Source organism: Melospiza georgiana, chromosome 3 (assembly GCF_028018845.1).
Source record: "Melospiza georgiana isolate bMelGeo1 chromosome 3, bMelGeo1.pri, whole genome shotgun sequence".
Classification (NCBI taxonomy): domain Eukaryota; kingdom Metazoa; phylum Chordata; class Aves; order Passeriformes; family Passerellidae; genus Melospiza; species Melospiza georgiana.
In genome coordinates this window covers 69,832,341-69,845,901 of record NC_080432.1, presented here as the reverse complement: position 1 = coordinate 69,845,901, position 13,561 = coordinate 69,832,341, and the positions used below count along the sequence as shown (strand labels likewise).

The 13,561-nt window shown below is 41.6% G+C and overlaps 1 protein-coding gene across 1 annotated transcript in view; it reads right to left on the bottom strand.

Moving 5' to 3' along the window:
* The window catches only part of LRP11 (LDL receptor related protein 11), a 65,029-nt gene continuing 51,468 nt past the window's right edge, over positions 1–13,561 (bottom strand). The window contains exons 3-8 of the mRNA XM_058019921.1: positions 12,820–12,983; positions 10,206–10,347; positions 8,027–8,152; positions 7,096–7,305; positions 1,865–1,966; positions 1–1,597 (exon numbers count right to left, since the gene is read on the bottom strand). Coding sequence (XP_057875904.1) covers positions 1,443–1,597; positions 1,865–1,966; positions 7,096–7,305; positions 8,027–8,152; positions 10,206–10,347; positions 12,820–12,983 — 899 coding nt within the window. The 3' untranslated portion in view covers positions 1–1,442. The remainder of the gene's footprint in view (positions 1,598–1,864; positions 1,967–7,095; positions 7,306–8,026; positions 8,153–10,205; positions 10,348–12,819; positions 12,984–13,561) is intronic.

Below are 13,561 nucleotides of genomic sequence, written 5' to 3'. Positions count from 1 at the left end.
TAAGAATAGAATCGGTTTATTAGAGCTATTTTACATAAAGTAATCAAGAACAAATTACTTGAAGAACTATTTGTATACCATGGCAATATTCTTGCTGACTCAAAGTTACTGAAGTACAAAAGACAACATACAAAACAATGCATGCCTCATTTGACTCTGGTTTTATTGAGACCCATGAGGAATGTGACGTCCTCGGGACAGCCAAACAAGACAGACAGCACAGTGTGTGTGTATATATATGTATATATAACATGTACTGTACACATTTTACTGGTAACACATCTGCAGTTCACTCACACATATCAATTACTTGCTCTAATTCTATGAGAATTTTTCTGGGGTGAGGGCAGATCACCGAAGCTTTCAAGCTTTGCAGGGAGCTATGGGATAATCAGCAGGAATCCTACATTCCATCATCTTGGGTAGAAACTGCTGTGTGCTGTTCTCGCACTGTGTGAGGGTGGTGGGCTGCATGTGGAAAAGGCTGAACAAGCCCTGAGCTCCAGGGAGAGACATTGCTCTGGGACTGTACATGGAATCACAGAGGGCTTTGGGTTTGAAAGGACCTTAAAGATCATTTAGCTCCAAGCCCCCTGCCAGGGCAGGGACACCTTCCACTAGACCAGGTTGCTCAGGGCTCCATCCAGCCTGGCCTTGAACATTGCCAGCGATGGGGCACCCACAGCTTCTTCAGGCAGCAGTACACAACTGCAGTTGAGCACTGGGAAGTCCAAGCTCATCCACTGAGGAGCTGCATTTTTTCATTTCAGCATTTAGCAAGCACGGCTGGCTGCTAGCAGCACAGAGGTTTAAACCGAGTGGAAATAACATGCTTTCTTCATTAAATCCCAATTTTTTTTGCAAAAGTTGGTGCCTGGATAGCCACTGCTTTTAATTAACAAAGCAAGACATATTCTTTAATGAAAATACTCCCAGTGCATCAGGTGGAAAGAACACAACTGGTCTCTGCAGGACGGTGAAGGATCGTGCTGGCTGGAGCATCCAGGTCCCCACAGCGGTGGCAGCACTGAGAAGAGCAGGATGGCACAGGCTTCCCCCCACTCCTTGGCCAACACAGTCGGGCTGTGGAGCCTTGGCTGCCCCAGTGCACGAGCCCTGGGGTGCACTCAGCCCTGGCTGAGACCCCATCTGCTGTGGGGAGGGCATGGGCACCCCACATCCAGTTTGGGGTCTCCCCACCTTTCAATGTCTTCTGCACATCAATCAACTAGAGCTACTCTCCAGAGCCTGAACGTTTCTTATTTTCTGAGCAACGTCATCTACCCGCTTTTTATATTATCACCAAAGGGGAAGAGTATATTCTTCATCTCATAGGCTTCTTCTACACTTGAAAATAAACTAAGGATTTTGGTCCTTTTATAGAGGCAGAGATTCATGGACACAAGAGAAAGGGGAGAGAACAACTGACCCAAATCCAGGTTTTAGAGATACATCCCATTGATGAGGTAATCGGACTCTTCAGATGTAATGGGTCGGGCTTTTTTGAGCTTCTGTTTCACTAAGCGCAGTCTGCAAGCAACCATAAGCAGCAGCAAAGCAGTGATTGCCAAGCCTAAGGCTAAGGGTAACACAGCACCTACAATGAGGTCAAGAGAAATTACATTTTATTTAACACAGTGAGACACTGGTAGAGAAAACCTGAAATTTTTCTTTAAAAATACAGCTAGTCAACACTTAGATGTTAGTGATTGGGACATACTATGAAACTAAACTGCAAGATCGTGTTAGGGACAGTTCAGAATATGTAAGTACATTATTCAATTCTTGACCACTTTATCTGTATCTATACCACCTGACTGAAAAACTCATGTAATTCAAAATTAATTCACAGGGTTGTTCTTACCTGTTTCTGGGACTGGGCGACCGCCTCCAAGCTGATCTCTCTTTGGCATCATTATGCCATCCCCATTTTTATCATCTGTTCTTTTCCCTGAGGAACTGTTATCTGCACAAAATCAAGCAAGATAAAGAAATACTGCAGTTCAGCAACTAGGAAATCTTATCCACAGGATACTAGTATTAAATAATGTGAAGTGCTTAAACTTATGGGAAAAAAACAAACAAAAGAACAGTTTGAGAACTTCTGACTTCAACTGTATGACTTGAATTTTTGAAATAATGTGAAACTGAAGCTAAAATTTAAATTCAATTTTACATCCCAAACCAGAGTGCATCTCAACTAAAAGCAAGGACACTTTGACTGTGCTGTGATACATTTGCTGGCAGCCTTGAGAACTGTTACAGAGCTAGCAGAAACACACTATGCTGCAAAATCTGTAGAATATGGATGTGAAATGTTGTAATTGGAATTACATGTAGTGGTGGGTGCTAAGGAAGTGTTCAAGTCAATTAGCTAGGAACGTGCACTGTGTGTTAAGTCCCACCCACCAGCACCAGCTCTGAAGAGCTGCAGAAGGTGTCCCTGGCAGTGGCAGCAGCAGATGCACATGACTGCTAATTAAAGCCTAAATTGTTTCATTGGTACTGTCAGGAAAGTCCATGCTAATGCTCCCACTCCAAGGCAGAAGGCAGCCCCCCAGGCTGTGGCTTTACTGCCCTGCCATTTTGGCTGGGGTGCATAAACACTGACTTGATCCACAGGGAATGCTGCAGAAAAAGCCACGGCCCTCTCCTTGCTGGGCTCCTGATGTTGTCCTGGCATGTGAAGTGGGCTTGGAAAAATCCTAACAGTGAATGTACTGGCCTTAAAATACCCAAATGGTATCAGAGATGCACGGGACCACCTTAGTGTTAACTGACACCAAACCAGCAGCTGTTTTCCCTGAATTAAACTAAATAAGTATTTGTCTTTATTTTGGAAATACCCAGAAGACATCAGCTCTTTTTAAGAGCTGCTCCAGCCTGCATCTAAATGCCTGTTTTAGAAAATTGTTTCCCTGCCATTTAAATAAAGGGAATATTTAAGTCAACTGCTTGTAAAGAAATTTGGCAAATATGGAGAAAAGTTTAGTGGGAAATTTTTGGAAGGGTAGAGGAATTGAATCCTTTCAATAAAGCATGCAGGACTTGTGCTGTTTTGCTAGGGCTTGTGGCTGTTCTTACATGACTGGAGAGACTATCAATGCTGCTCAATATCTTGTCTGTTATCTCTAGAACACAAAGAGCAATTTCCCCAAAGAAGTTTAGGAGCCTGGCATAAAGCATTTTACAAGGCTTTAATTTGGTTTTCACTTCCTCTTGATTTTCTAGTCTACTCTGAGGAAATTGCCACTTACAGCCCTTTCCAATTACCCTAAATTACAGAGCCATGCTACGGCTACTGCTGTGGGTGCCTCTGCAGTAAAAACATGACTAAGGCTTGGGCACTCAGTCAAATGTTGTAATGCCAGCCTCAAACAGCACTGCACGGGCAGCCTGGGACAGACAGAGGCCCTGTGCCAGGGGAATGCAAAGCTGTTATGGTGATTTATACACTTGGCTTGGCTGTGCTGGGGAGTGCAAATCTTCAGGCTGCTCACGGATTCAACCCATCCGCACAACTGTGTTTGCTACTGGCCACTGCTGCTAAGAAACCAGCCCCCTGCTCACTCCAGAGTGCTGTGCTGCTACTGAATGTTTTCTATATTCATCTGCAAGATCAGGACTGCCAGAATATGCAGCTAGGCTTGAGAACTCCCCTGGAGAAGGACACTGGGGCTATTTGGAGGCAGCCATGCAGAAATGCTGCGCTGGCCTTTGCAGGAGATGCAGTCTGGGTAACTTTACTGCCATGGAAACATGACTGCAGAGAGAGAAAAGACTCTTTCATTGACGTCAAATGCCTTTTCCTCCATCCACTCTTGACTTTTGAAAGAAAATGTTTGGCCTTTCAGCTTGGGCAAAAGTAGACCATGGGTCTGTTGCAGAAGACTCAGTGCCCTGAGTGCCTGAGGGGGTTATCCCAAAGTCAGACTTGGTGTTCCCCTGGACTTGCCCTGCTGTAGAGGAATCCCACTGAAAAGGCAGGAGTGCAAAAAAAAGATTTATCCATTGTAAACAACCAATGATTTTTGGGTTTTGTATTGGTTGGTTGTAGGTTTTTTTCACTTTACTTTGAATAGATCCCCTGTTAGGTCAGGCAGAAGTTTTAAACAGTCCTTAACTTGGACTAGCATATTTTCACACTTCAGTGTAAATCCTTAAAAAGCTTGAATCAAGTCAGAGCTAAGCATGAAGGGCCACTGTAAGGAAGGTTAAAAGAAATTTGGAACAGACAATCTATTAAAAGAAAATGGGTTCTAGAAGGAATTTCCCTTAAGTATCACCCTCATAAGTAGAAAGCTCCTATATCTGCTACCAGGAACTATCTCACAGTCCAAAACATTACAACTTAGTCCAGCTCCTTTGGAGAAAAGGACAAAAGATAAATTTGCTGTCTCTAGTAGGTAAAACCTTCACTTTGCCTGCAGTCACCTAATTTAAGAGCATCACGTTTTCCTTTCCATGGATTCTATTTCCATGATGATCTGAAACTGTCAGCTGAGAATTAAGAAAAATGTGGCCCTGAATGGAGCACTTGCAAGTGAAAAGCCAGAACCTGTAAAGCCATATCCTCATATATGTATCTTAAGTAGACAGCTTTTCACCACAGTGACATTAAAACCACTAAAGCTTATTTTCAAAATTTATGTAAAATAGTGTCTAAGAAGCCAGGATGTTTGCAATGTCAGCTCCAGGCCAACAAGAACATGATTGCCTCAGTGCAACAAAGACCTTTACAGTGATTCAGAGGCAGAGGTTCTACCTTGGCACCAGCAGCAGGAGACAATCCCTCCCAGAACAGGATTTGGATTTCTGCCAGTGGAACTGCTGAACTTTTGAGCCTGCTGCTATGATTTCTGCTCAGCATTGCTTACCTCTTCTCAAAAATGCATCTCGCATTACTGCCCTCCTGGACACATTTCCAGACGAGCTTTATGGAGCTGCTCCAGCATTTCTGTGCCTCTCATTTTTGTATCACATAATTATTAGATTTGGTCTGTAACCTCCCTGAGATGGCAGTGGGGGAGGGAAGTCTAATTAATGGATCTGGGTGGATTTTAAGGAATAGGTTAGATGCCTGTCTTTCCAACTTCATAAAGGCTGTGGTGCTTCCCAGTGGGGCAGGACTTGAGCCTCCCTGGACCTCTGTGAATCATTAATGCACAGCATGGGACTCTATGAAGTTTCAGTGTCTGCAGGAGAATACAGCAGCTCAGAGAAGGGTTTGGTAGAGCAGTTTTTGGCAGTTTCTGCCTTTCAGACCCATCTAGCACCTCTTCATGTCTCACCCCATGCACCCTAACTGGAATCGATCCGTAGACGATTTTAAACCTCCCTGAGCTGTTTGATGCTTTTTGTGGTTAGAAGTATTGGGCTCCTGGTCAGTAAAGACTGGATCCTTTTATTCCACAGGGAAATAATTAAGAATCTAATATTAAATTTTGACTGAGCCCTGTCAAAAAAAAAAATTAAACCCACAAGAATTAAAACAGCTTGAAATCTTGCTTGTTGAAAATTAGAGGATTACAACAGGTACTGGTAGTACACTAATCACTGAAGCCCCATCACACTTCTTTATTTACTAAGCATCTTCTTCTTTGCTTGTGTACTGCTGTGCAAAAGGCTACCTTTAGAGCAAAACTGGTGCAAGCAAATTACTGTGCAGTGGGTAAACATAGAAAATGACTATGCAAAAATGCTTCTGCATTCCCTTGATTATCAATTGCTGAAGGCGGTGACCTCAGTTCTGGTTTTATGCCTGGATTCACAAGCCAAATGATTTTTGAGACCTACTTAGCAGCTGACTTCCCACTGGAGCCTGCAAATCCCTTTGGAAGTTTGATGTTCAGTTAGGGTGGCCCCATATCAGGTGTCACTCAAGACTATGTGAGTTGAGAAGGGTTTGAAGCAGACTTCAGAATTTTAGTCAGCAGTGAGGAGTCATCTAGAGGTCATCTATATTGCCAGAAAAGGGGAAAACATTTGGGACAGGATTCTGCTGTCAGTCCCCACCCCACAAATTCACTGAGGCCATCAAATTCTTGACAGCATTGTTTTCACTCCCTTTGCCGAGTGTTCACAGAGTGTTCTCTTTGTGGAGTTTTCACTCCTCCTGCACTCCACAGATGAAGTACAAGTACCCTGAAGGGAACACCCAGGTGCCAGCCAGGGCAGTGCCCTTTTCCAGAGCCGACAGCAGAGGGCACTGAGCACTGCTCTGTTGCAGCTGGAAAATAAAGCTGTGTCTTGGGGCACATGAATCACTCTAAACTATAAAGAAATAAAAGTGGGGGGTTTGTACAGATTCGAGGCTCTGTGCACACAGTTTTGCTTTCATATAATTGCCATTTCAGATAATTTTAATTCATCAGCATGAACCTTAAAAGACACATCAATTTCACTGCAGCTTCTGAAGGTTTACCAAGGCCGGGTCTGGGGCTGTGCCTGTAACATCACACAGTGACTCACTACAGGCTTGCAGCCATTGTGCAGAACAATACTGAGGACCTGTACACGGGCACCTCAGGTAGCTTGTTACCAAAGCCTGAGAATTTTCTACAATGATGAAAGACTGATCTTGCCCTGGAGACAGAGTTTAGAAACAAAAAAGCCCATAATAGTAAAGATATTAGTTCAGGGAAAAAAAAAGAAAAAAAAAAAAAGAGAGGGAGAAATAATACTTAGCACCAGGTGAAAAGCAATTACTCCCACCCAAGCTGAACAGTACTTTATTATGTGCTCCTGAAGTACTCCCCTAGAGATTTAAAGAGCCTTAATACATCAGCCTACACAGCTGAACCTGTGGCAGAATATTTGTTTAGTTCACTGCACATTTTGTTCCTTAGACTTATTTTGTATTATTTCTCTAGCATTCCTACATTTCAACTTTCTTTTTGCACCTAGTATAAAACAAACTTAACAATAATAAATCAAAACCTACTTAGAACTTCATTATTACAGGTTTCTTTTGTATTTATTTATATTTGAATTTTTTTCCTCTTAGCTAGACACCAAAAGACAAATTAAATTTAAGGTGCAAGACACTTCCTTTCTTTAAGGAGAAGGGCTTATTGAAACAGATTCAATTCTTACCTGGCACAAATGCACTGATTTGTTTCTTTGGTCCCTGAGAAAGCGACTGGTTAGACATGTCTGCATCCACTGAGAGAAGTGGTTGATTTCTGGCAGTGGCTTTCAGGGTGTTCACTGCAGAGTTTTCCTCTGTGTTTTCAGTCAGTCCTGCAGTCCTTTGCTGGGTAGTGCCAAGAGCTGCATGTGTCACCGTCTTCCGACCCGAGCTTACTGTTAACAGAAACAAAAATTTTTGTACAATGTACAAAAAAAAACGTTTGTACAACAAGGGAATGGCAGTGTTCTTAAGGAAGTCTGTCCAAGGTGGGCCTTGAGGCAGAGTGAACAACTTCCTCAGGTTCACAGATATGATGAAATGTGAGTCACAGATACCTAACACTTGCTTGCAAGAGTACACTCACGACCCCTACAGTGAAATCCAGCAACTAAAATACTATGAAAGAGTGGTTAGCCATTGTGCCCATTCACCCTCTGGTGGGTTTGGCTCACTTAGCTGAGCCTGGATGACTAACAAAAGCAAATAGCATGATGGTGAATCAATTGGTTCCCATGTGTGTCCACAGTGTTTTTCAGATTCCTGCAAGGTGTCTAACAGCACAGTGAAGGGTACACCTGAGACACCTTTTCACACAGAGACCACAGTTCTTGTCTCCAGAATCATCACACAAGTGCAAAGCCGATCTTTTAACTGATGAACACAAAACCTGTCACTTAGGGACCTTTGACAGTTTTAATATGCTTTGAATAAAATTTCCGAGCACCTGAGTACGCAAATATTAAAGCTTCCCATGTGCTAATTCCAATGAAAGACTGGGAGCAAACTGCTTGCTCACGGGGAGAGAGGCCCCAGAAGTGGCATTGTCCCCCTTTGGTCACTGAGGCTGTGGTTACTCTCACAGTCTGCTGTGCCACTGTGGCCTGGCACACTTACGGTTCTGGCAGAAAGTCTCGTCTGATCCATCAGGACACTGCCTCACACCATCGCACGCAAACGTGATGTCAATGCAGCAGCCATCATCACAGATGAACTGGTAGCGAGAGCAAACCCCAACACAGGCTGTTGAGAAACAATTCCCAAATTACCAAAAGAGAAATCCAAGGAGTAAATACTGAGTCAGCAGCTAAACTCTGCAGCATGGAGGAAAAAGCAAAACCACGCTATATCAAGAAGCACCATGAACAAGGCACAAAGTCCAGACTCAGCTGTGTGACATCGTATTGACTCAGAAGCAAATACAGGCAATAGCTGTTCCTGGCACCTTCATCACTAGCCTGGTAATCTGTTTGTTACAGGAATGCTCAACTTGGAGCCTGTTGCACCTTACACCTTGTGCAGCACCCTTACAGTGCTTTGAATTCTGCTGGCCTAAGCTGAAAGGAGATCTTCCTAGGCTTAAAGGATGCAGAACCAGTCCTGAAAATGAATAAATGAAATCTCTGTGGCTGTAACTGGATCCCTCCAACACATAATTCCTACTACATATCCATTCAACACCAATACATTGCTTTATATGCACACATTTGGGCCATATGGGATCTTATGGCATATTTTTTGCAACGTAATTAAAATACTCAAAGAATGCTCATCATTTATTGACATCAGCATCCAGTGACTTCAATACAGCACAGACCAAAATAGGACTAGGTCACATTCTCACAAATTACTTTCACCAGAAAGAACTGACTGCTGCCTGCTTTAACATTTAGATTCTCCTGGAAATGGACAATACATCCATCCCTGGATGTCCCATTTTGTGTACTCAAAGCTTTCCTGAAACCCATTCTGATTCTGTACCTATCAATTGTTTACATCTGTGCTTGTCTTTCCAAAAGCAGCGCAGTTCATCACTTTGTAAAGCACTATCAAGTTCAGTGCTTGATTAGTGTTGTAAGAGCAAATCAATTTGCATAAGGGAGCACAGCCTTTGGTTGTTACCCTGCTGGGTACCAAACCATGCACCAGGCTAAGGGAACGATGCCAGGAATGCAGACAGCCGTTTAAAACCCCTAAAATCTGAAAATGCATCTCCTGAACTTCAGCACTAGTAATAGCACTGATCTTGCAGGTATTAAGGCATCAAGAACTGGTCTGGCTACAGCAGTAGCACTTGAATTGCTAATGTAGCTGGGGAGTTAGAAAAATAAAGAAGACAGCAAATCCCCTATGTGGTCCATACAAAAGATACCCCAGATACCCACAGCAGCAAATAAACAAAGCAGCAAACCTCTCTGGCTGCTTTAGCTGAATTAAATATTAATGAACACAACTCTATCATCCATTACTGGAACACAGGCATTATTAAGCAGATTTTTTCTTAATAACAGCTTATTGCCAAAGGGATTACCCTCTCACATAGAGATATTGTGCTGAGGCAGAGCAAGATTTTCACTGGTTCTGCTAAACATGGCGATAATGCTATTTAACTTTGTGCCAGAGCAGCAGATCTGCACTAGCAACTTATTAATTACAATGTAATTAGAAGTTATTACATTTAAGAGCAGGACTGACGGCCACTGAAATCTAACTTACTTTCTACCTTTTATGCTTTTCACATGTTTCTGAAGCTCAGAGTTCAGAAATGATGGGTCAGTTCCAGTTTCAGCTTCCCCAGTAGCCCAAGGCTTCAATAACAACCATCAGAAAGAAAAACTTAAATGCATTAAAACAAAAATCCATGTCAACTTTCAGACTACATATGCAGGTTATTGCTATTCTTAGTCTGCCTTAAACATACTATTAAGTAATTTCAACCGGGTCTTCCCTATAGCACAAGCCCTGTCACGATGCCAAAACCATCTGACTGTTACAATGCACATGATGCCTGTGTCAATATTTCACTCTTCCAATCCTGAATGCTTATTAGCAGTAGAGGGATAAATACTCAGCACCTGAAAGTATTATTGCTCTAACAGGCAAGTGATGCTTGCTTGTTTCCTCACTTTGAAAGAGAGATTCAAAGCTGAAAGAGATGTCATTATGTAATGAGCAAGGGCAAATAAAACACTGAAAATGGAGAATAACATTTTTACCTTTACAAGACCCTTGCTCTGCTCTGAGCACCATACCCTGGGTGTCACAGAGAAGGCAAGAGCCCCAGCCATTTTCTCACCTGCTGCAGAATGAACCATGGGCAGGACGGTCACAGAGACGTTGTCAGAGCTCCGCTGACCTGCAGTGTCTGTCACGGTTAGCTGGAAAATGTACCCTCCTTCCTGAATGTGGGACAGTTTCAGTGTTCCTGGCTGTGGCACCTGAGTAAAAAACCATATTGGCACAATGGATCCATCCATGACCTTCCAGGAATAAGATTAAATACTTCCTGCAGTCTAGTCAGCCTATTCAAGCATGTATTTCAGCATGTAACATTTCATCTATTTCTTTTTTTTTTTTGCATCCATTTGTAAAAAAACCCACAATGTTCAGTTTATGTTGTCATGATCTACTCAGTTACCTGGAGCAGTGAATCTCAACACACAAATGGAGAACAAATGGTCACGTACATTTAAATCATTTTTTGAGTAATTAGAAATGTAATTTTAGAGGATAGACAGTAAAATATTGGCCTTTTGCTCTTTATCAAGTTAGTCTGTAGACAATATAACCTGGATCCACAGAAATAAATTTTCTTGGCTGAAAGAGAACAAGAATTTTTGATTAATATGGCCAGAGTCCTAGACCTTCTATTATATAGACCTTCCAAATGTTCATTGATAAACACATTTTTTTCTCTCAATGAGGAAATTTCCTACCTGAAATTTCTTTTACATGAATGCACTCAGTTCTCTGATCAGACTGTTGAGTACCTCCTGATGGAGTGTATGACCCCTTACAGTTCCATTCTTTAACGCATTAAAGAAATTATTATGCTCTAAAAACCACCTGCTGTTGTTCACTGTGACTGTTTGGAGAGCAAATGTGGTATTTAAAACTCATAAGCCACAGAGCCCAAGTCTCTTCCCAGCGCAGAGACAGAAATGCCACTGAATTCTGAATAAGAAGTCCTCCACTCCTCCATGTGGCCTCTGTGCTTTCTTTTTTATTCTCATGCTGCCTTGAAGAATGCTGGCCTGTATCTGCTTACACAGAAACTTTGGCTCAAAATAGATAATCAGGATAAAAAAAAACACCAACCAAACCCAAGCCATTACTGTCCCCAAGTGTCCAGGAGCTGTGCAGCTACAGAGTAGGGGTAGCAATCAGAGAAGCAAATTACCTAAAAAAGCAATAATCAGTCACAACTTGAGAAAAAAAAAAAGGCTTCCTTCTACAATATGATACGATCTCTTTATAGCAGTGCTTTCTCCTCCTCTGCCTTCTATTTATTCTTTGCTACATAAAAGCAATCAACAGCTGCCTTTTATCTTATTTAAACACACTCCCATCTCCCTTGTAGCTATGGATTCATACATTATTCTCAAAGAATAAATGACACAAAATCCAGTAACTTCAGGGCAGTAACCAAAGCACTAAAGACATCAACTGAAGAATGCATGAAAAAAAATCACAGCTATTAATTCAACTCTAAAATTTAAATTATCGTGGTTAATCACTAGGGTACATATCTGTAGGAGAAATCCCTGCTCATTTGAACACAATGGAAAAGTATTTATTTAAGCATAATTGTGTGTCAAATTCATTTTCTGTTAACAAATACAAAAAAGCCACCAAGGTTAATGTGAATTTTACAGCTTTGAATGGATATATGACTTGTCTGTATTTTATAAAGTCACTTTGAGTAATATTAAAAATATAAACTTTAAATGTTTTTATTAAATTCTAATTTTTGTTTTACTCTATGTCACTATATCACAGATTAGTTTTAAAAGTATTTAATTGCTCTTTAAAGAAAATAACGCTGCAATGGGTCCAATAAACAAGTTTTTTGATAATAAAGATGATATCTAGCAACTAGTCTTAAAGCTTAATTTTGCTTCACACTCTCTCACCTCTACAGATCCTTTCTGCTCTAGGTGGAGTTCCCAGTGTGTCCTGGATGTTGTGGGCTGTGAAGAGACTATAAGTAGAGTCTGTGGACTTGAAACATTTATTCTTTCTTTTTCTGCTGATCCTACAGCACTCACAAAAAAGACTAAACTGAAGAACTGCTCTCTTCATGGGTAATTTGAAATCCAAGTGCAGTAGAAAATGCATGGATAAAATATTTCATAAGGTTTTCATCATGCTTCTTTGTAGCTTCTCCATAAGCACTGACAGCAGACTGTTGGTGAAAATCCCTTATTATTTTTAGTAACTGAATTACTGAGGGGTCTCTGACTGGGGTGACAGAAGCTGAAGTGCAGCAAGCACAAATATAGCAGAGCTCAAATCCAGTGGAATATTATTATCTACTTGTTTGCTGCTGGCTGTCCCATGCAATCCAGGAAAGGGATTAACTGTGTAAGCCACTAGAAATAATCACTGGAACTCCCCAGGGACACAGTGTAGTCTCCCTCACTGGAGGTCTTCAGGATGGGATTGGACAGATAAAATAATCTCATTGAGGCTCCTTGTCCCACAAACAGTTGGACCAGATGATCTTTTGAGGTCCCTTCCAACCTGGGCTGCTCTACATTTCTGCGAAATAAATGTTCAGGTAGTAAAGATATCCTAATTTTGGTGTCTGGCAGACAGATTCCAGTATATTTAATACTTTTAGCTGTACATTTAAAACTTGAACACACCAATCTGGAAGAAAGTGGCCACAAGGGGGGCTGCAGATGTACCTGCATTTCAACGGCTGAGTCGCCCTGCAGCAGCGTCCACTCGTAGTGCACAATTCCATGGTCATCGGAGCTCTCCCGGCCATCCAAAAGCACCCAGTCCACAGGTGACTGCAGCACAATGTCCTGGCCAGCCTGACACTGTGGGGGCTCATCAAATTCTTCTTCTTCAGCAAAAAAAGAGAAGATCAGTAATTTATGAGGGGAGGCTGAGTATTATTTATATAAAGCACCGTTCTTTCTTGGTTAAGGTATTGTTTCACCTCTGTGCAACTTCCTGAAAGAGGAACATGTTCATTAGTGCACATTTTGTTGAGCAAAGTAATATCTGCTTCTATTTTAGTTAATTTCCTATGATGTCTTCAGGAATTAACATCAGAAGCACATGGCATAGAAAACCTCTCTAGGTACCTGGATGTTTCAGAAATACAACAAACAGGATTATTAGCATCAGTATATACTTTTTTAATCTGAACTAAGGAAAATAGGTTTAAATATGACTTACATACGGATGGCAGTTACCACTCCTTTTTTATACCTTTTATTGTACTCTGCTTAATTCAATAGGCTTCTAGTCCCTATTTATAATACATCATTATAGGAATGAAAGACTGATTTAGCATAAGGGGGCACCCTGATGAAGCACTGCACATGATGATTAAAATTCATCAGACACCACCCATTTTAAGTGCCTCATTTAAGACACCACAAGCTCGATTTTCAGAATATTTAGGATTGTCAGAGT